At 39.2% G+C, this 20,857-nt stretch overlaps 1 protein-coding gene across 1 annotated transcript in view; it reads left to right on the top strand.

The window, feature by feature from the left end:
* ANKFN1 (ankyrin repeat and fibronectin type III domain containing 1) overlaps window positions 1-20,857 on the top strand; it is a 157,996-nt gene that overhangs the window by 76,586 nt on the left and 60,553 nt on the right. Inside the window, exons 5-7 of the mRNA XM_065910764.1 lie at window positions 1,905-2,002; window positions 5,104-5,194; window positions 13,168-13,275. Of these exons, the coding sequence (XP_065766836.1) occupies window positions 1,905-2,002; window positions 5,104-5,194; window positions 13,168-13,275 (297 nt within the window). The remainder of the gene's footprint in view (window positions 1-1,904; window positions 2,003-5,103; window positions 5,195-13,167; window positions 13,276-20,857) is intronic.

Here is a 20,857-nt window from a genome sequence, read left to right as displayed (position 1 = left end):
TATTTTTATACAAATGAAGTACTTTGGGAACACAGAAAAAGATGTATTTAATTAATTATTCCTAAAGAATTCAGAGGATTAGTAGGGTTTCAACAAGCAAAGTTGGAAGATGAACACAAGACAAAGGCATAAAAACACACAGAATAATAGCCAGGCAACAGAGATTTATAAAGCAAGGACTTTGCTTTGGGAAATGGCAGAACATAAGGATAGTAGAATAAGGTTGGGACTAGCCTGTGAAGGTCCTTGAATGCCTTGTTAAGATTTCACCTCACTTGGAAATCAACTCGACACTGTGAAAAGATTTTAGGCAGAGAAACTAAATAATTCGATCTTCATCTTAAAACTATAATGCAGGTTATAATAAGATTGTATATAAGGATATGGAGATGAACAGAAAAATCAATTAGGAGAGTTTATTAATTAGGCCTAAAAAAACTCAATTGCAGAGTTGATGCTCATGATTATAAGTCTGCTCTAGAATAGCTTCAGTAGGGGAAGAGGGAAATTTATGGGAGGCATTCAAAAACAGAATTTACTGGGTATAGTAATCAACCAGTTGTGAGGAATTGTAGAAAAAGAGGAGGCAAGGATGCACCGAGTTTTAGGTTGGTTGACTAGATGTGTGGTAAAGTCATGAGTCAGAATTAAGAAAAAGAGAAGACAAACATTTCTATAAGAAAAAGTACTTAATGGAGTATTTCCAAGCAGAGGAATTGTCTGAGTCTAGGGGAGCAGCAGGATTTAGATGGTTTGGCTTAATTTTGAAGTATTTAAGTGTCATAGAGAATATAATTTAAATCTTAAGGTTTATAGCTCGTCATCATGAGGCTTAGAAATATGCAGGCCTTGTCTTCCATGTGACTTAAGCTCATACTCCATTTAGGATTGCCTCAAATCCTGCCATGTGTAAACTTAAGATGCTTTTTACTGATGATGTACAGTCTCTCTCTCCTGACCATGGGTTTTTCCAACTAGTGGTAAATGTTATGAAAGAGCATGTCTCACAGTAAAATGGGGTGTTACAATTTGAGTGTTAGATTTAACTGTGAAGGAACACCCGCTTTGGAGATGTCAGGTGTGTGGGGAGCTCAGTCACAATCCCAAATTCTCCAGCTGAAAAGAAGCCAATGAAAAAGCCTGGAAAACACTATCATGGAGGAGAAGCAAAGCCAGAGGAGTAGAGCATAGGACACTAAAGAAAGAGAATTATTCTAGAAGGAGGAGTCAAATCATGCAGGAAGGCGTGAAAGGAGGCTTCTTTATTTGTGAGAAGAATACCCCTGGGATCTTCAAGTAAAACTCTCAGCAAAATGGTGAAACAGAAACCAGACCTGGGGAACAAACAGAAGGTAATATTCTAATGATGCCTTCACTTCTCACATGTAACAAATAACTTACCTTCCATATACAACAAACATATATAATATGTCTTAGCATGTGTGGGTCTATATACATAAATACATACCAGGTGGTGCTGGGATAAAGAACCTGCCTGCCACTGCAGGAGACTTGAGAGATGCAGGTTCAATCCCTGGGTCAGGAAGATCCCCTGGAGGAGGGCATGGCAATCCATTCCAGTATTCTTGCCTAGAGAATCCCCTGGACAGAAGAGCCTGGCCAGCTACAGTCCATGGGGTCACAAAGAGTCATACACAACTGAAGTGACTTAGCAGGCACAATCACTGTTGAGTGAGTGATTGCTTTTTTTCCTGCTTTTGTTTTAAAAAAAATAATGGTGGATGTGGAAACTGCCTTACCCTGGGAACTGTTAGGTTGCCAATACAGGGAAAGATGATAAACTTCACTGTTTTTGAGATTCTTGATAGATGACTGTTCTTCCTTTTTCTTTCTCTATTTTTCTCTCTCCCTCTCTTTTCCCCCACCCTCCCCTTTCCATCCAGTGGAATGGAGCATGTCTAAAGACTTCTGTCCTTTGGCTGGAGAAATCATCATGGAAAACCTGCAGACCCTGAAATACACAATCACAGGACTTACAACGGTAAAGGCCAAGTCCTCCCATCACACTCCCTGTTCCCTGTTCCCCTGCCCCTGATGTCTGTGCTGGGATATTCGTAGCAAATGCCTACTTTGGAAGCAACAGTCAACGCCCATTCCTCTGGCAACAACTGCCACTCATTAAGCATGATATGTCTGGTATCCATAATCTGAACCCCACAAAGGAGTGAGGAGACAGCATGAACCACTTTGTAAGCTGCCATGTTCTACAGAGATCAGAAAAAGACTGGCCTCATGCAAGCCTTGAAAGCTGCTGCTTTCTGGATCACAGTTTAATCTCGGGGGTGGGGGGAGGGATCAAAGGCTCTCAGAGATCCAATTTTGACTCCCTGTCTGATGGTAAAAATAACAGCCTCATCTAACCCTCAGCCCGACAGCCTCGGTTGAGATCAGTCATCAACTGGAGTCACACAATTTCCTGAGAGAAATCCTTTTCCCTTGATTACAAAAAAAAAAAAAAAAAAAAGAAGTGTGTCTAAATCTGCTTTCACAAAAAAAGAAACTATATATGGTTGCACTACACTTCTCAGTAACCTGAACTAACTTGAACTGTGAATGAAAAACTGGAACAAACTGTGCTTATTTGTTTAACCAATCTAAATGTTAATTATTTATAGAACTACAAACTATATGAGCATATGAAATGCAGTATATAAAAACACCTAACAACTCAGTTCAGACTGGAACAAACCCTATATTTCCTCAAACAATTAATGCAACGAAACTGGATCGTCAATTTTTTTAATTAAAAAAGGTTTTAGGTAAACTTAAACCTGTATTTTTTTTAATCCAACTCAAATAATTAATATCTTGGGACCTTCAAATGTGAGAGGCAGAGGGAGAATTTTCTTGTTTTTATAAAAGGCTAGTCAATTAAAACAGTTATCTGTAAAGCATAATCCTGAAGCCCAGAATTAAAAAGCTGTGTTAGGTTGCACCTCTTCAAGTTTGAACCAGCTTATTCTAATAGACTTCTTGGTGGTTGGGTCATCATCCCAGAATCTTAACTTTTCATCTTACTTACACGTCTACACCAGGGGCCGAAACTATGGATTAGCAGAACAAACAAACCCCTGAGTGGGTGGCCCCCAGAGATGCTATCAGCATCTGATTCCCAACACTATAGCTCACATGATGGAAGAGGGCCAGAGAGAACCCAAGGGAATTTCCATTGCTTAAAAGAAAAAGTGATATGGTGATAAAAATGGAAAACTCTCCACAGAGAACTCTCTAATATTTGAACTAATTTTTATAGGGATTAAGTTTTTCCACTTGGCCGTGCAATGAGAGTAATGCAGACGCTATCCTAATCACATAAAAGCCTAGAAGCAGATTTACACTTCTACAGAATCTCCATAGCGTTGAGACACATAGAAACCCATTTTTAATGTTACAAAAATTAAGTTTATAATAGGTAAGGCCACTGTTATTAAATCCCTGGCAAAGGCTCTACAAAGATTGCTATTTTCTTTAACTTCAAACACTATTTTACAGATTTTACAAGCAATGAATGCTTTAACAAGTGCTGACTTCTGAAATATCCTTTTGGGGGGGAAAAAAAATTCCTCAAAGCAAAAACATAAAACCATACAAAACATTTTAAAATACTACAATCAAACAAAAAACAACTTAATTCTTTTTTAAAAATTGAAGCATGTGAGACTTCCCTGGAGGTCCAGTGGCTAAGACTCCACGCTTCCACTGCACTTGCAGAGGGCGCAGGTTGGATCCTGACTGGGGAACTAAGCTCCCACATGCCAGGGGGCACGGCCAAAAAACAGAAGTATCATTTATTTACAATGTTATATTAGTTTCAGGTGTATAATGTAGTGATCCAATATTTTTATAGATTATACTTCATTTAAACGTATAAAACACTGGCGCTATTCCCTGTGTTGTACATTACATACCTGTTGTATCTTCTTTATTTTTTACGTGGTTTGTACCTCTTAATTCTCTTCTCCTTTCTCTCTCCTCCCTACTTCTCTCTCCCTACTGGTAACCACTAGCTTGTCCTCTATATCTGTGAGTCTGTTTCCTTTTTGCTATATTCAGTTGTTTGTTTTATTTTTTAGATTCTACATATAAGTGATATCATACAGTATTTGTCTTTTTCTGGTTTATTTCACTAATATTCTCTGGGCCCATCCATGTTGCTGCAAATGACAAAACTTCACTCTTATGACTGAGTTCATTGTCTGTGTGTGTGTGTGTGTGAAATCTTTATCCATTCATACGCTGATGGACATGGATTGCTTCCACACCTTGCTTATTGTAAATAATGCTGCTATGAACATTCAGATGAATATATATTTTGAAATCAGTGTTTTGTTTTCTTTGGATAAATATCTGGATGTGGAATTGCTGGATCATATGGAAGTTCTTATTTTTTTTGAAGAACCTCCATACAGCCACAACTCCTTAATTCTTGATATCTTAAGACATTAAAGATATAAACTATTGTTTTAATAATGGTTTTTAAAAGAAAGTAACATCAAAGATTTAATTTAAAAAAATAATTGAGTAAAGAATATTTATTACAGTATTATTTATTGTATCGTAAAATGTGGAAACGATCTGTCCACCAATGAGGGATTGGTTAAATAAATAAATGTGTTTAACCAAAGTGAAGTACTATGCAACCACTAAAAGAACGGACCAGATCTTTAATTATTATTCTGAAAATGTGTTCATTACAACTTGTAAATTTTATAAAGCAAGATGATCAGTTAGAAAAAGATGATAGCATATGCCACTAGGGAGGAGAAAAACAGGAAAAACAGATAAAGGGTGAGAAATTGCAGGTTTTGGTAAACCCTACAGAACTATGACTTAAAAATTGGTGTATAATATTTGGGGGGAGGTCAGAAAAAGCAACTATGATATTCCAATTTTGGAAAAAAGAAAGCAAAGAAATTAAGAGGGCATCCCAAACACGTTTATTATCATGTAAAAACACAGTAGTCAAGAAAAGCTAGAAAGTTAAAGTGTGGGTAATGGGATGAATGAGTTCATCAGACACAGGGTAAAACTGACTAAATAAAACGCCCAACGTATCATTCTCTCTGTTTCAATACTTTGCAGGGCCAACAGTACTTTGTTCAAGTGTCGGCTTATAACATGAAAGGATGGGGACCTGCTCAGACCACGACTCCAGCATGCGCTTCTCCTTCTAGTAGGTGGCGGCTGTGAATTCTCTCAAGCCTAGCCAGGCTCCACCTCCAATTCCATCCTCGGGATGCCACTGCCTTTCCCTCTCCCCAATGCTTCAGACTAACAAGACCTCCTCAGAGTAGCATCTGGCCACGTAATGAATGAATCCTCTGCAGATATGTTTCCCTGGGAGGCAACTCAGTGGAATGAAAAAAGGGGGAGTTTGGAAGCAGCAAGACTGAATTTGATACCCATTATGCATTTTATTAGCTGCATGGCCTTAAAAATTTACTGAAACTCTCTGAGTCTCAATTCAACAGCTGTAGAATGGGTCGGATCATACCCTTCCCAGGGCTTTTGTGCAGATGCAATGAAATGTCATACTAGGACTGGCTGGCCCCGAGTACATGCAATCGACTTTAGCTCTCACCTCCGCTCCCTCACCAAAAATCTAGCAAATCTTACTCACATTCCATCAGAAGGAAAGCTTTCTTATTAACAGGCACTCTGCTACACTCTGCCACAAATAAAATCTGTATTATCTGTAATGGTGGCGGAAAAACCCAACAAAGCCTCTCCTAATTAGTTTAAAATTAACAATTTATGTGTGGTATATTTGGTAATTCTCTATTAACCAGAAATTTTAATAAGAAGAAATATCTCCAGACATACCATAAGATGAAAGATTTTTCTGCATAATAAATCTATTACTCTGAATTATATTTTAATTTAAAAAAACTTCACTAATGTGATCATTTAAAACGGTATCACATGTTCTTGTGAAAGTGCAAACTGCTCCATCCTTTGTGAAAAATAATGTTTATATTATATCAACTGCTATAAGAACATTCATTTCTTTCTATCCCATAAATATACATCTAAGAATATAACCTAAAGAAACAGAAGCAGACACACAATCATAAACAAACATTGGCACTGTAGCAATATATTGATACAGTGAAATATCATGTGTGATGAGGAGAACAAATATCCAATATCAACTTCATGGTTAAATAAAACATGATGTATAGAGATCCACACTATAGAACAAAATGCAACCATTAAAAATGGTGTTTTTAAAAAAACAACATTGTATAGAAGACATTCTTATAGTGTAAGTTTTGTATAAACACATTTCACAGTTTTTTCACATTTAAACTGTGAGTCTGACCACAATTAGGTAGGTGTGTCTGCATATAATATTAAAATTTAACAGTGGATATTTAGGTTATAAGATTATGGGCTCTTGAGTTTCCTTTTTACATGTTTATGTATTTTTCAAGTATTCTAATAATGCCTACCCAGGAGAAACCACGAATCAGGTGGTAATTTATGAGCTTTCACAGTCGGTGTATCCCTTAATCCTAACAACAGTTGCTGCTCCCATCTTGTGGACAAACATCACCATTATCCTCTGCATCACTATCAACACCAGAGCTGACATTTCTAAAGCTGATTATATGCTGCATGTTGATCTAAGAATTTTATACAGATTAAGTCAATCTTCATAACAAACCTATTGAAGTGATTTTTACTATTTTACTGATGAGGGAACTATTAATGCTGATGTACATAACACACACACATACAGCCCAACAACACAAAATTAGCAAACACTAAACTCAAGTCTAAACCCTGTGTCCCTTGCTCTTAACCACCATGCTCTACTCCTCCTCTACTAATAAGGAAATTAGGATTGAGAGATGCTGCCTTGCCCAAAATCACAACTTTGGTACATGGCTGAGCCAGGATTAAGTCTAAACTAGTCATTGATGAAAGTGAAAGAGGAGAGTGAAAAAGTTGGCTTAAAGCTTAACATTCAGAAAACTAAGATCATGGCATCTGGTCCCATCACTTCATGGGAAATAGACGGGGAGACAGTGGAAACAGTGTCAGACTTTATTTTGGGGCGCTCCAAAATCACTGTCGATGATGATTGCAGCCATGAAATTAAAAGATGCTTACTCCTTGAAAGGAAAGTTATAACCAACCTAGACAGCATATTCAAAAACAGAGACATTATTTTGCCAACAAAGGTCCGTCTGGTCAAGGCTATGGTTTTTCCAGTGGTCATGTATGGATGTGAGAGTTGGACTGTGAAGAAAGCTTGAGCGCCAAAAACTTGATGCTTTTGAACTGTAGTGTTGGAGAAGACTCTTGAGAGTCCCTTGGACTGCAAGGAGATCCAACCAGTCCATCCTAAAGGAGATCAGTCCTGGGTGTTCACTGGAAGGACTGATGCTGAAGCTGAAACTCCAATACTTTGGCCACCTGATGTGAAGAACTGACTCACTGAAAAGACCCTGATGCTGGAAGGGATTGGGGGCAGGAGGAGAAGGGGCTGACAGAGGATGAGATGGCTGGATGGCATCTCTGACTCGATGGACATGAGTTTGAGTAAACTCCTGGAGTTAGTGATGGACAGGGAGGCCTGGCGTGCTACGATTCATGGGGTCGCAAAGAGTCAGACACAACTGAGCGACCGAACTGAACTGAGTCAAGACTCTATGCAGTAACTAGTGCCCTGCTATCAGGCAGACCATCAGACTAAAAGCCAGCCAGCCAACACCAACTACTGCCTCTGGTGGATTATTGCTGTTGCTGTTCAGTTGCTCAGTCAGGTGTGACTCTTTACAACCCCATAGATTGCAGCATGCCAGGCTTCCCTGTCCTTTACTGTCTGCTAGAGTTTGCTCAAATTCATGTCCATTGAGTCAGAGATGCCATCCAACCATCTCATCCTTGTCACCCCTTCTCCTCCTCCTTCAACCTTTCCCAGCAGCAGGGTCTTTTCCAGTGAGTCAGCAGTTCACATCAGGTGACCAATTTATTGGAGCTTCAGCTTCAGCATCAGTCCTTCCAATGAATATTCAGGATTGATTTTCTTTAGGATTCACTGGTTTGATCTCCTTGTTGGCCAAGGGACTCTCAGAAGTCTTCTCCTACACTACAGTTAGAAAGCATCAATTCTTCAGCACTCAGTCTTCTATATGGTTCAACTCTCACATCCATGTATGACTATTGAAAAGCCATAGCTTTGACTATACAGACCTTTTTCAGCAAAATGATGTCTCTGCTTTTCAATACGCTATCTAGGTTTGTTATAGCAACCTTCTTTTAATTTCATGGCTGCAGTCAATGTCTGCGGTGATTCTGGAGTCCAAGAAAATAGTCTGTCACTATTTTCATTTTTTCCCATCTATTTGCAAGAAGTGATTGGACTGGATGCCATGATCTTAGTTTTTTGAATGTTGAGTTTTAAGCCAACTTTTTCACTCTCCTCTTTCACCTTCATCAAAAAGCTCTTTAGTTCCTCTTCATTTTCTGCCTTTGGGTGATTACTGATATTTCTGAGGTTATTGATATTTTTCTTGGTTATTGCTATTTCTGAGGTTATTGGTATTTCTTCTAGCAATCTTGATTCCAGCTTGTGATTCATTCAGCCCAACATTTCGCATGAGGTACTCTGCATATAAGTTAAATAAGCAGGGTGACAATATACAGCCTTGATGTACTCCTTTTCCTATTTGGAACCAGTCTGTTGTTCCATGTCCAGCTCCAAGTGCTGCTTCTTGACCTACATACAGGTTTCTCAGGAGGCAAATCAGGTGGTTTGGTATTCCCATCTCTTCAAGAAATTTCCACAGTTTTTGTGATCCACACAAAGGCTTCAGCAGAGTCAACGAAGCAGATGTTTTTTCTGGAATTCTCTTGCTTTTTCTATGATCCAATAGATGTTGGCAATTTGATCTCTGGTTCCTCTGCCTTTTCTAAACCCAGCTTGTACATTTGCAAGTTCTCAGTTCACATAGGCTTCACTGTTGAAGCCTAGCTTAAAGGATTGTGAGCATTACCTTGCTAGCATGTGAAATAAGTGCAACTGTGCAGCAGTTTGAACATTCTTTGGCATTGCCTTTCTTTGGGATTGGAATGAAAACTGACCTTTTCCAGTCCTGTGGCCACTGCTGAGTTTTCCAAATTTGCTGGCATATTGAGTGCGGCACCTTCACAGCAGCATCCTTTAGGATTTTAAATAGCTCAGCTGGAATTCCCCATCATCTCCACTAGCTTTGCTCATAGTAATGCTTCCTAAGGCCCTCTTCACACTCCAGGATGTCTGGCTCTAGGTAAGTGACCACACCATCATGGTTATTCGGGTCATTAAGAACTTTTTTGTAGAGTTCTTCTGTGTATTCTTGCCTCTTGTGGATTCAGATAGCTAAATCGGGCCATACAGAGCCTTGGACCACAAATACCAAAGATCTCTAGGACTCCTGAGTCCCCTAGCGTTTGATGATTTACCTATTCCAGTCTTACCTGGGCATCTTTCTTACTGAAGACTTTCCAGAAACACATGTGGGGAATATTGCAAGATTAAGATAAGACACTACTATACTATCTAGTATACTAAGATACTTAAGGAACCAATGTCATTCCAGGGTGGGACAGAGAGGAAGGATATGTATTTTTGAAGATGGAAGGATAGAAGGAATAGAAAAGCAAGAGAAAAAAAAAGTAGGAAAAAAAAAGTACACCTGAAAATGGGGCAGGGGGAATCCACTACAAATGCTTATCCAATGCAAGTTCTGATTTATATTATGTATTTACTTATAAACATCAGATGGATTCTGGTTCTGTAAACTTAAAATTCTATTCATATACTCTCCCTCACAGCCCATTTGAACAGCTGTCTCCAGAATGAAAAGAACAGTTGTCCAGGGCTGGGAAGAGTTACTTATTACTTGGTAATTAACACAGCAAATGGCAACACTTTCTAAAACAGCACATTTGATTAGTAGGGGTATCTGGCAAAGAACTGAAATCGAAACATGTCATTATAGTCACTGCAGACTTGCCATGTCACTTGGAAAGAACAATATAAAAACACTCTGGTTCTATTTATGAACAGAGTATGACATTGCGATGTAACATATATCAGTATTCAGATATTTACTAGAGGACAATGTATTCTAACATGACAGAGTAATTGGAAATTTGGTAGTATGTTCCAGTAAGCTATAAAACTTTAAAAAATATTTTTACAAAAGGCCCTGATGTATTTTTATAGACTGGTGTTAAGTGGCATGGTACATAACAAGAGAAAAGGACCCAGACAGACTTGTCTGAGTTATGATCAGGAAAGCCCTGATATCGCCAGTGAATGTCAGCTCTGCATTGTGTTGCGATTGAAGTGTTCTCATTACCAGAACAGTGAACAGTATTATGTGGCACAGTCTGCTCTTTTCCTGCCACACTAAGTTTATTCCTGTCAGGTTCCTGATTTCTTAATATATTTTCAATTTTCTTCCTCATCCCTAAAGTCTCCTATTTTATGTAGTCATCAGAACCTTCCAAACATCTATGAGAAAAACCCATTCTTTCCAAAAACCTTGGCATCATGTCCAGCGCTCACTCAGGCTGCAATTTAGCATTAGCAACTTTCTAATGTATCATAAAGTCATCAGTTCAAGCTCGCCTCTGAGGTAATAGGGCTCAGCTGAAAGAGCCAGGTCTAATTCATCTCCCCCTGCATTGAGGCAGTATTAACACTCATTAGAATATATGAGTACGTTCAGAGTCATGTAGTAATTCAGCCACCCAGGAGTCTCACTCAAGCAGACAGCTTTGCTCATCTTATCTGAGTACTTCAGATATATTCACCTAAGAGCACAAACACATAATGGTCTCTGGGAATTCACGAGAGCATTGTTTATTCTGTGTCCAGATACCAGGGCCACTATAGATAGTCCAAGGGCCACTTGGAATTTGTTTCCTCAGACATTTCTAAATTTCCCAGTAAAAGCTCTTTCTTAGCCCATTCTACATGAACACCATCATGTTTCAAGTCACAATGCTTTACCAACATCTAATGAGCATCTCCAATGTGCCCAGAATAGTGCTTTACTTACATTATTCCTCTGAAACCACAAATAACCTAAAAAAGAGATTCAAAAGCTCACTTTACAGAGAAGAACCCTGAGGCAAAGAGAAATTAAGTCATGGTTTCTGCCAACAAGGAACAGCGTCCACAGAAAGCACCTATGCCAATTCCCTGTCTCCAGAGTTGACCACAACTAAGCCACAGCACACAGACTCCAACCAAACTCTCACCCTCCTTCTCAAAAGAAAACAAAAACAAAAGCATCGCCATGGTATAAGGAAAAGAGCACTATATGGAGGGCCATGAGACTCTATTATAGTCCTGGCTACGCCACCAACAAGCTGAATGGCTGTCTCTCTGCCTTTATTTTCTGAAAGGTGAAAGGAAGATGGGCACATGGTGGGTAGATGGGAAGGAAGAGGGATTAGAAAATCTCTGAGGCCTTCCACTTCAAAGGGAATTATCTGCTAAGGTAAGAAATGATGTTTCCATATACCCCATTCAGGAAGTTCACTTTCCATCAATGAGTTCCCTTCTTTTTAAGTTATTATTTACATAAGGCTGGCCATGGAACACTGTGCTGAATATCTAATATAATACACCTCTCATTTAATCCACACAAAAATCCTGCCAGATAGATACCATACCCCCTTTTCAAGTCACTGTCAGTGTTAGTAACTTGTCTTACAGACACAAAACTAGGAATCAGAAGTGCCAGGGCTTAAAACAAGACTTATCTGACTCCATAACCTGAGTTCTCTCTGACTATACTGAACTGCTTGGCCTAGGATGGACCAATCCAGAATGCTTTTACCTAACGTTAACTGTGATGGTGGTCTTCCCTCAGGCTCAGTTGGTAAAGCATCCGCCTGCAATGCAGGAGACCCCAGTTAGATTCCTGGGTTGGGAAGATCCACTGGAGAAGGGAGAGGCTACAGACTTCAGTATTCTGACCTGGAGAATTCCATGGACTGTGTAGTCCATGGGGTCGCAGAGAATCGGGCGTGACTGAACAACTCTAACTTAACTCTCAACTGTCATGGTATCAGCTTAAAAAGGGAGGCCAAACAAGAGGGACTTGCTATTTTAAAATAACTCTTGGTGGAGGGAACTTGAAACTTGTTCAATTAGAACTCAAGCCTCAGATATATTCATGAACTAACTGGCTTTTCTTGAAAAGAATGTCTACCAATTTTAGAGAAAGCATTTAAACTAAGAAGCACTTTAAGTTGTTGCTTTTGAAAGATCCAGAAAGTAAAAGTGGGGGGAAAGAGATTAGAGGAGGAAAGGGATGGACTATGAAATGACTGACCTGCTGGGGAAAAAAAAAAACTGGGGTTGGAGACAGCAGAATTATAATCCTGACATTAGACCCACATGGATTATTACTTTTGATATCATCATAGCCAAATGGAATGAAAATAGAAGGGGGAGAAAAATCTCAGTGGGTATTGCAATTTAAATTTGCCATGTAAGCTAATACTGTATACTTAGAGACTGAGCAGACAGGGTGGTTGGTGGCCCCGAGTATGTGCAGGCGCTGCTGTGCCAGCTAACCAAAGCAGACATTCATTAGAGCTAAAATGTAGATTTCCATTTCTTGGCATCTGACATGGGCTCTTTCCTTGGGAAAAAATGTCAATTTGGCCAAAAGTGTGAAACCTGCAATAAAAGCATTGGGACTGTTGATTTCATCTCATCTGCACATTCCCACCCCTTTCTTTCCTTCTGTGGAAATGCAGTTGCAACCTGGGGTGCTGAATGGAGAGGTGACAGGGGAACTGATAGGACACAGATGCTGAAAAGGCGGGTAAGGAGCTGCGGGAGGGGACACTGGACTCCCAAATCCTCTATTTTCTTTTGGCTTTCAATTACCATTTTCTCTTGCCTTGAAATGGCCCAACACAAGACACCAACCACAATTACTGTTTTGTGCAGGGCCTGCACAATGGCAGCTTCCGAACCCTTGGCAGTTCCTGCTCACTGTGCGAGTGCTGGGTGCTCACCCACAGAGTCTGTGGGTAGTGTGACAAAACTCAGCTCCCGAGGCAAGGCAGGGAAGAGGCCTCTGCTACTTGAAAATTTCACTCTTGTTTGTTTCTTTTGTTCAATAGACTGGAAAGACTATGACGACAGAGCGCCCAGACACAAGGGACAGAGTGAAGTTTTGGAAGGTCTGCTGCAGCAGGTCCGAGCCCTTCATCAGCATTATAGTTGCCGGGGTAAGGATAAAAATCTCCTCCGGGCCATCGTCTGAGGTCTCGGTGGCGCCGGTAATTTTAGCAGCTTCCTAACTGGGTCATACCTTCTCATTCATCAAGGAGGGAGAGAGATATTAATATTTGTACATCTGGAATCACTTTACAGCACTATCTTGCTTTAACCCTTGAGAAGAGACTCTCCCTTCCTCCCCTTCCTTTTTCTTTCACACCCTCACTCCATAGGAACAGTTTGCAAACAAGCACAGGAAAAATAGCAAATGCCACTAGTTTTATTTAAACTGCACCTTCACAGAACCTCTCAGTGTGCGGGGTCTTTGGGATGCTCACCCTCAAACTTTTCACCTGCAACAAAAATTCTCTGAGCATCCCTGTGGAAGCTCAACCAAATTGTATCAGCAAACTTTTGTGTATGTTTATAATAAAGTTTACATGCAATTTCACATTCAATATCTCTTTTCCTCCTCATTGTTGGAAATTATCACTGAGGCTAAGTGGCTTGACCAAGGTAAAAATGCCAAGAAGAAACAGAATCAAGATACCAACGTAGGCTTTCTGTCTCCAAGTCACTATTCTTGTTACAGCTCATTTTTGTGTCCCACTCTTACATCAGGACTGGGCACTGACTTTTAATCTCACCCTGAATTTTAATCTTTCCCTGCACTACTGCTCATGAGAAAGCAGAGCACACCTTCTCTAGACATAGCTAACTATACCCAGAAAATCTCTGAGAAGCTTTAAAAAGATTATTTTCTACTTGGGCTGTTCAAACGGGACAGGGTCAGGTTTCTGATCTGTGTAATGATTTGTGGAGCAGGCACTTAGTTTTATTTGGAGAATTAAAAGTTCCATAAAGTTTTCATTTTCCATGCTCCTTCACCCATCAGATCTCTAACTGCATTGTACTCTCTAGAACAGGGCACTGCTGGACCAGCTAGGTTAGAAAACTATGGTTGAACTAAGAAATGCTAAACGGGTTTTGACTGGGTATAAGGAAATCATATTAAGCACTAGCAAAAGTTGTTCCCAGTTGCTATATGAGCTATGACAACAGAGCCGTTAAGAAATGCCAGCTATAGCTAGAAATGAGCGAAAGTGTTTGCAAGAAAATCATGTTCTAATGAGTGGTTGGTTCATTAGGAGATTTGAAGATGCATGGAAGAAGCTTGAGAAGGAAACCCAAGTGGAATTTCATTCTTGGATCTCTAGGAAACTTTAGCCAGACAAGAGCCTTCAACATTCCACATTGGCCAAAATACCCTCAGTTCTCAGTTATCCAGGGTCCATTTAACCAAGCCATGCATTACCTAGGCTCATTTCTCTTCTGCCTTTCCATCATTTCCCTGTCCTTTGGCTCCTGCATGGCATGCAAAATGATAAAGCAATTGGATAGATTTTTCTTTGCAATTCATAAGACATTTTGTGTTTTCTGATAAAGATCAGAGGAGGAAAGCTAAAACTACTCATGGAATGAGGGATTGTTTTTTCTATTATCTGAGGATTTAGATGCTCTCTCCAATATTACCGGGTTACAGTCCAATAATCAGAAAATGACTGTCTTGACAGCCCAGTTATTTCTATAGTTTCCATTCAACTTTTATCATGTACATATTTTCCCCCCACAGGGATATAAATATACACATAGCATCAAGCAAGATTTAAGTAAGGCATTAAGTAGAATTCCCAAAAGAGAAGAGTATTTTTATATTGAAATGAACATTGGATATTTAAACAGTACCTAAAGTGTGTTCCAAAGAAAAGTGGTTGCATAATTTACTCAGCTGAAAGAGGGTCTCCGGTCAAGTAAATGGGATTGTTACATTATATATCCCTTTACTGGAAATCTAAAATAGACATTAAAGACTCTGATAAAAAGACATTTTGAATTTGGTTAAGCAAGCATTTTCCAAACTTATTTGGTCATTGTAAAATCTTTTTTACAGAATTAGGGTTCCAAGGCACAAACTTTGAGGAACATTGACCTGTCATACACCAGGGTAAAACAAATGATCTTCCAAGATGATACAACATAAATCTTTCTAAGTCTAAAAGGATAAAAGAAGGATAATTAGGCATTGTATACAGAAAACTACAAAAATTTTGTTTAAAATACTCAAATACATTGATACTATGTGGTTTACAACTTTCATAATTAGAAAAAACAATTACTTAAAATCCCATTTTTACAACTTACTGTGCATACTTAAGAAAAGCATTTAACCTCTCTGAGCCATAACTTCCCTATCAGAAAAAGCCAGCATAACGATATCTATCTGAAGGACTGTTTTAAGAGTTAAACCAGATAATGGATTAAACTCATCTGGCATAGTGTAGGCACTTGGCAAACTCTAGCTTATTTTTTTCCATTGTTCTTCCAATTGAAGAATGGAGCACTCTCCATCCTGAGCACTTTATATGTTCTAGAATTAAAGTGGAATCACTGACTCCACTGTAATGAGCCTGTAGTACTCAATAAACACACAGCATATTCTAAATGCAGAATTAATAACAAAACATTCCTTCTCCTACCAAAGCCCTACACAGAAGATACCAAAACCCACATTAATTTCTTTATTTTTGGCTAAAGAACTAGCCACAGCTAATTCACATCGTTAGAGATGGAAATTCAGTGGTGATATTGCATGGCCTTGATTGTTCACAAGGTTAATGCCCTGACATACATAATGAAATATAAAGAAGTCAACTGTGTTCACTAAAGCAGTCCCCTACAGGAGTGAATTTCAATTATTTTCCAATTTTTCAACTAGCAAACATTAACTGAAACATTGTCTACTACGTGTTAGGTGCTAGATGTACTGGTATATACTAAAGACCAGCTGCATTCAGAGTCCAGAAAACTAACCATTGCTCCAGAATTCTGAACTAAGCAAAACAGAATAGAAGCCACAGTGTTCTTGGGAGAGAAGTGAGCTTAGATCTTATATCAGTCTGGTGACTCAGACTGTAAAAAAAAGTCTGCCTGCAATGCAGAAGACCTGGGTTCGATCCCTGGGTCAGGAAGATCCTCTGGAGAAGGGAATGGCTACCCTCTCCAGTATTCTTGCCCAGAGAATTTCATAGATGAGGAGCCTGGTGGGTTACAGTTCCTGGGGTTGCAAAGGGTCGGACACAACTGGGTGACTAATACTTTCACTTTCATCAATCAAGATGGGCTGTGTCATGCTGCGGTATCCAAATGAACTGCAAAATATTTATTTCTCCCATGTGCTACTACTATATGTCTGTCACTGGTCAGCTGAGGGCTGGCTATCCATCAGTCCTGTCATGATACTCCTAGAAATATTTGTCAGAACTCATGGGGGAAAAAAGACACTTGAAGGTCTCACATGGACAAGACTAACATTCACACTCAAAATCCATCGGCAAAACTGGTCACATGGCCCCAACCCAACCACAAGAGCTCCAAGAAGTGTAATTATACTGTTTGTCCAAACTGGAGATTTGGAATATTTGACATTTTCATGGGCCCCTTCCCCAGCTAGTAGCAGCATTTCTCATTTTCTTTTTAGCCTAATTTTTTTTTAGTTTAGTCTTCATTTTTAATTAAGTTATACATGACTGTACTCTAAAGCCAGATTTATGTGGGTTCAAACACAGGCTGAATATTTACAAAGTTGTGTGATCTTAAGTAAATTCCCACCTTTTCTATACCTCACTTTGCTCACTTGTAAAATGCAAATAAGAATTATGTAAACCTGTCAGTTATTTGAGAACTGAATGACTTAAAATAAATAAAGCATTAAGAAAAGCTTTACTATTAAAGAAAAAGCAATTTCTCCCATCATCTGTTTTTTATTCCCTAAAGGCTCAATTATTTTGATGTTTTTTCCTCTATCTCTAAATAACAGGGTTATATTGCTAATTCCTGATTTTTAAAAATTATAGTTACTATTTCACTAAGGAAGATGATTATCTCTTTTTTATCCCTCCACTCTCTTACAAGCACATATAATTCCTACCCCCTTATCCTCCTTACCCCCCAGAGAAGAGAACAGCAATGCATTCAAGTCTTCTTGCCTGGAGAATCCCATGGACAAAGAAGCCTGGTGGGCTATAGTCCACGGGGTTACAAAGATTTGACATGACTGAGTGACTAAGCATGCATACACCGTCCTAATATTGTAATTTTAATAAAATCAATATTTATTGCTAATGTTATAATGATCATATAAATTTTATGATCATTTTCCTTTCCCCCCTGTAGATAATACTCAACTTTTATTATGTGTTTTTTTATCTTTCCATGTTATAACTAACTAACCCCCAAGCTACTCTCCAGTTCCATCAATTTTCTCTCAGTACAATCAGATACGTAAGTACTGTTTCCAGTGCACCTTCTTAAAGAAACCTCTCATAGAGTCCTCTGACCTGCTCCAGTCTAGACTGGTTACCGGATGCCCCCGTGTCTGTTAAGTAGCTGTCACTCCAGGATCTCCTTTCATCACCGTATTGAGGATTCTTCTTGCCACTCTCCAATACTGGAGTTCCTCTGTTTACCATCTCTTCCTTTTCCTGGGGTTTGTCTGTCATCGGTGGAGTCTTTCCTCTAGTAACTTCCTCATAGGATACTTGGGAGCTAATTTTTGGATACATTAAGTGTCTAGAGATGTATTTATTTTATTTAATATTTATTTAAGGATTTAGATACATGTAAAATTCTCAACTGAAATAATTTTCCTTCATATTCATCATTTTCAAGACTTCAGTGCTGAAAAGTCTGACACTATTCTGATTCCAGAAGTTTTATATGAAAGCTATTTTTTCCTGCCCTGGAAGTTTTTAAGCTTTCTTTATAACTTCACTATTCTAAAATTTCACTGCTGTGTCACTTTGAGTGACTCTTCTTTGTCTGTTGTGCTGCACATTTGGCAAGCCCTTTCAATATGGAAACTTATAGCTTTCAATTATGGGATATTTTCTTAAATTATTTCTTTAATTATTTCTTCCCCTCCTTTTGCTCTGCTCTCTCCTATGAGAACCCTAATTCAGATACTTGAACCTCATAAACCAGCCCCATTTGTTTTTTTTCCTCTCCTACATTTCATGTTCCTTTGCTCCACTTTCTTGCAGATTCTCCCAATTTTACTTCTTAGTTGGCTTTTCAGGCTTCAATAACATATTTCTAGTTTCTGATGCTCTCTGTTGTTCTCTGAAAATTTCTCTTACAGATGCTTATCTTTTTTACAAGGATGCAAAGTCTTTGTCTCTCAGGCTACTAATGATTGGCTTTTTTTCATTTTGTGTTTTCTTTTTTCAACATAGACTCCTCTCTAAACTGTCTTTTGCTTGTTTTTGGCCTGTGCTTTTTCTGTTATATGTTATCCAAACTGCCTAGTGATCCTTGTATATGTGCTCAGATTTAAGAGAAGAGAACTCAGTAGCTGTTGAGAAGTTTTGAACACAAGGATAGGGCTCTTAAACACACCACTGTAGAGTGATCCAGCATAGCCTTATCTTTAGGAAAGTAATAAAGCCAATGTCAGAATCTTTAGGTGTATTCTTATGCTAATCAGAGCCTCCACAGACACTATTTCCAGTGTTCTGCCTGGAGGACAGAAGTTTGAGTCCCAGTGTTCCCAGAGGCCAGTGGGGAAATATGCTGTAAGGAAGCTTTCATTTAATCCACTTGTTTTGAGTACATACCACTCCCTCCTTCCATGTATAACCATACATCATGTCTTTCACACCAAAGATCTCTGTTTATTCTTTCCTGAAATTAAGCTACCATCTTTCATCTAGAATGGGGAAGGGATAGGGAAGGCTATCTAGACCTCTAACTACTTCTTAAACAGATTTCAACAAATCCTCCTTATTTTAGCTCCACATTCATCATTCACTTCTAGCAATGTATGATGCCCATGGGGTGAGTCATGTTACTTTTCAGCTTTCTCCACTGCTGGCTGAGGATTCATCTTCCTCAAGTCTACTAAATCCCTCTGTCCATCTGCTTCCTAGCTACCAAAATTCACTTGCTTTTATTTCCTTTCCTATCTCTTTGTCTTTATAGATTTATATCCCTTCTTTTTTAAATCTCTTAACCAAGAGAATTCCACAAAAACATATATTTCAACTAGAAAAGGTCGGTTTTCATTTCAATCCCAAAGAAAGGCAATGCCAAATAATGTTCAAACTACTGCACAATTGCACTCATCTCACACACTAGCAAAGTAATGCTCAAAATTCTCCAAGCCAGGCTTCAACCATATGTGAACGAAGAACTTCCAGATGTTCAAGCTGGATTTAGAAAAGGCAGAGGAACCAGAGATCAAATTGCCAACATCCATTGGATCATTGAAAAAGCAAGAGAATTCCAGGGAAATATCTGCTTCATTGACTATGCCAAAGCCTTTAATTGTGTGGATTACAACAAACTGTGGAAAAGTCTTCAAGAGATGGGAATACCAGACCACCTGATCTGCCTCCTGAGAAACTTATATGCAGGTCAAGAAACAACAGAACTGGACATGGAACATCAGACTGACTGCATATGAGGGAAGGAGTGCATCAAGACTATATACAGTCACTCCACTTTAACTTATATGCAGAGTACATCATTCGAAATGCTGGGCTAGATGAAGCACAAGCTGGAATCAAGATTGCCAGGAGAAATATCAATAACCTTAGAGATGCAGATGACCCCGTCCTTATGGCAGAAAGCAAAGTGGAACTAAAGAGCCTCTTGATGAAGGTGAAAGAGGAGAGTGAAAGAGCTGGCTTAAAACTCAGCATTCACAAAATGAAGATCATGGCATCCAGTCCCATTACTTCATGGCAAATAGATGGGGAAACAATGGAAACAGTGACAGACTTTGTTTTGTTGGGCTCCAAAATTACTGCAGATGGTGAATGCAGCTATGAAATTAAAAGACGCTTCCTCCTTAGAAGAAAAGCTATGAACAGCCTAGGCAACATGTTAAAAAGCAGTGACATTACTTTGCCGACAAAGGTCCATCTAGTCAAGGCTATGGTTTTACCAGTAGTCATGTATGGATGTGAGAGTTGAACCATAAAGAAGGCTGAGTGCTGAAGAATTGATGCTTTTGAATTGTGGTATTAAAGAAGACTCTTGCGAATCCCTTGGACAGCAAGGAGATCAAACCAGTCCATCCTAAAGGAAATCAACCCTGAATATTCATTGGAAGGACTGATGCTGAGGTTGAAGCTTCAGTACTTTGGCCACCTGGTACAAAGAGCTAACTCATTAGAAAAGACCCTGATGCTAGGAAAGACTGAAGGCAGGAGAAGGGGACGACAGAGAATGAGATGATTGGACAGCATCACCAACTTGATGGACATGAGTTTGAGCAAGCTCCGGAAGTTGGTGAAGGACAGGGAAGCCTGGCGTGCTGCAGTCCATGGGGTCGCAGAGTCAGACACGACTGAACAACTGAACAACAACTCTGCTTTTAGCAAGGTTTGGAAGAGAGTAGCATGTGATGAATATGTTCAATATGCTCCCTTTAATCACAAGTCCCAGCAGCGGTTCAAGCAGGATATGACCAGTCAAATTCATGTTCAAGTTAGAAGAAAATGCTTTTGCTTTGTCCTGGCAGGACTAACCACT

The sequence above is a fragment of the Muntiacus reevesi genome, chromosome 18, assembly GCF_963930625.1.
Source record: "Muntiacus reevesi chromosome 18, mMunRee1.1, whole genome shotgun sequence".
NCBI classification, from domain to species: domain Eukaryota; kingdom Metazoa; phylum Chordata; class Mammalia; order Artiodactyla; family Cervidae; genus Muntiacus; species Muntiacus reevesi.
Note: the sequence above shows the minus strand (reverse complement) of the source record. Positions and strands in the feature narration are given on the sequence as shown.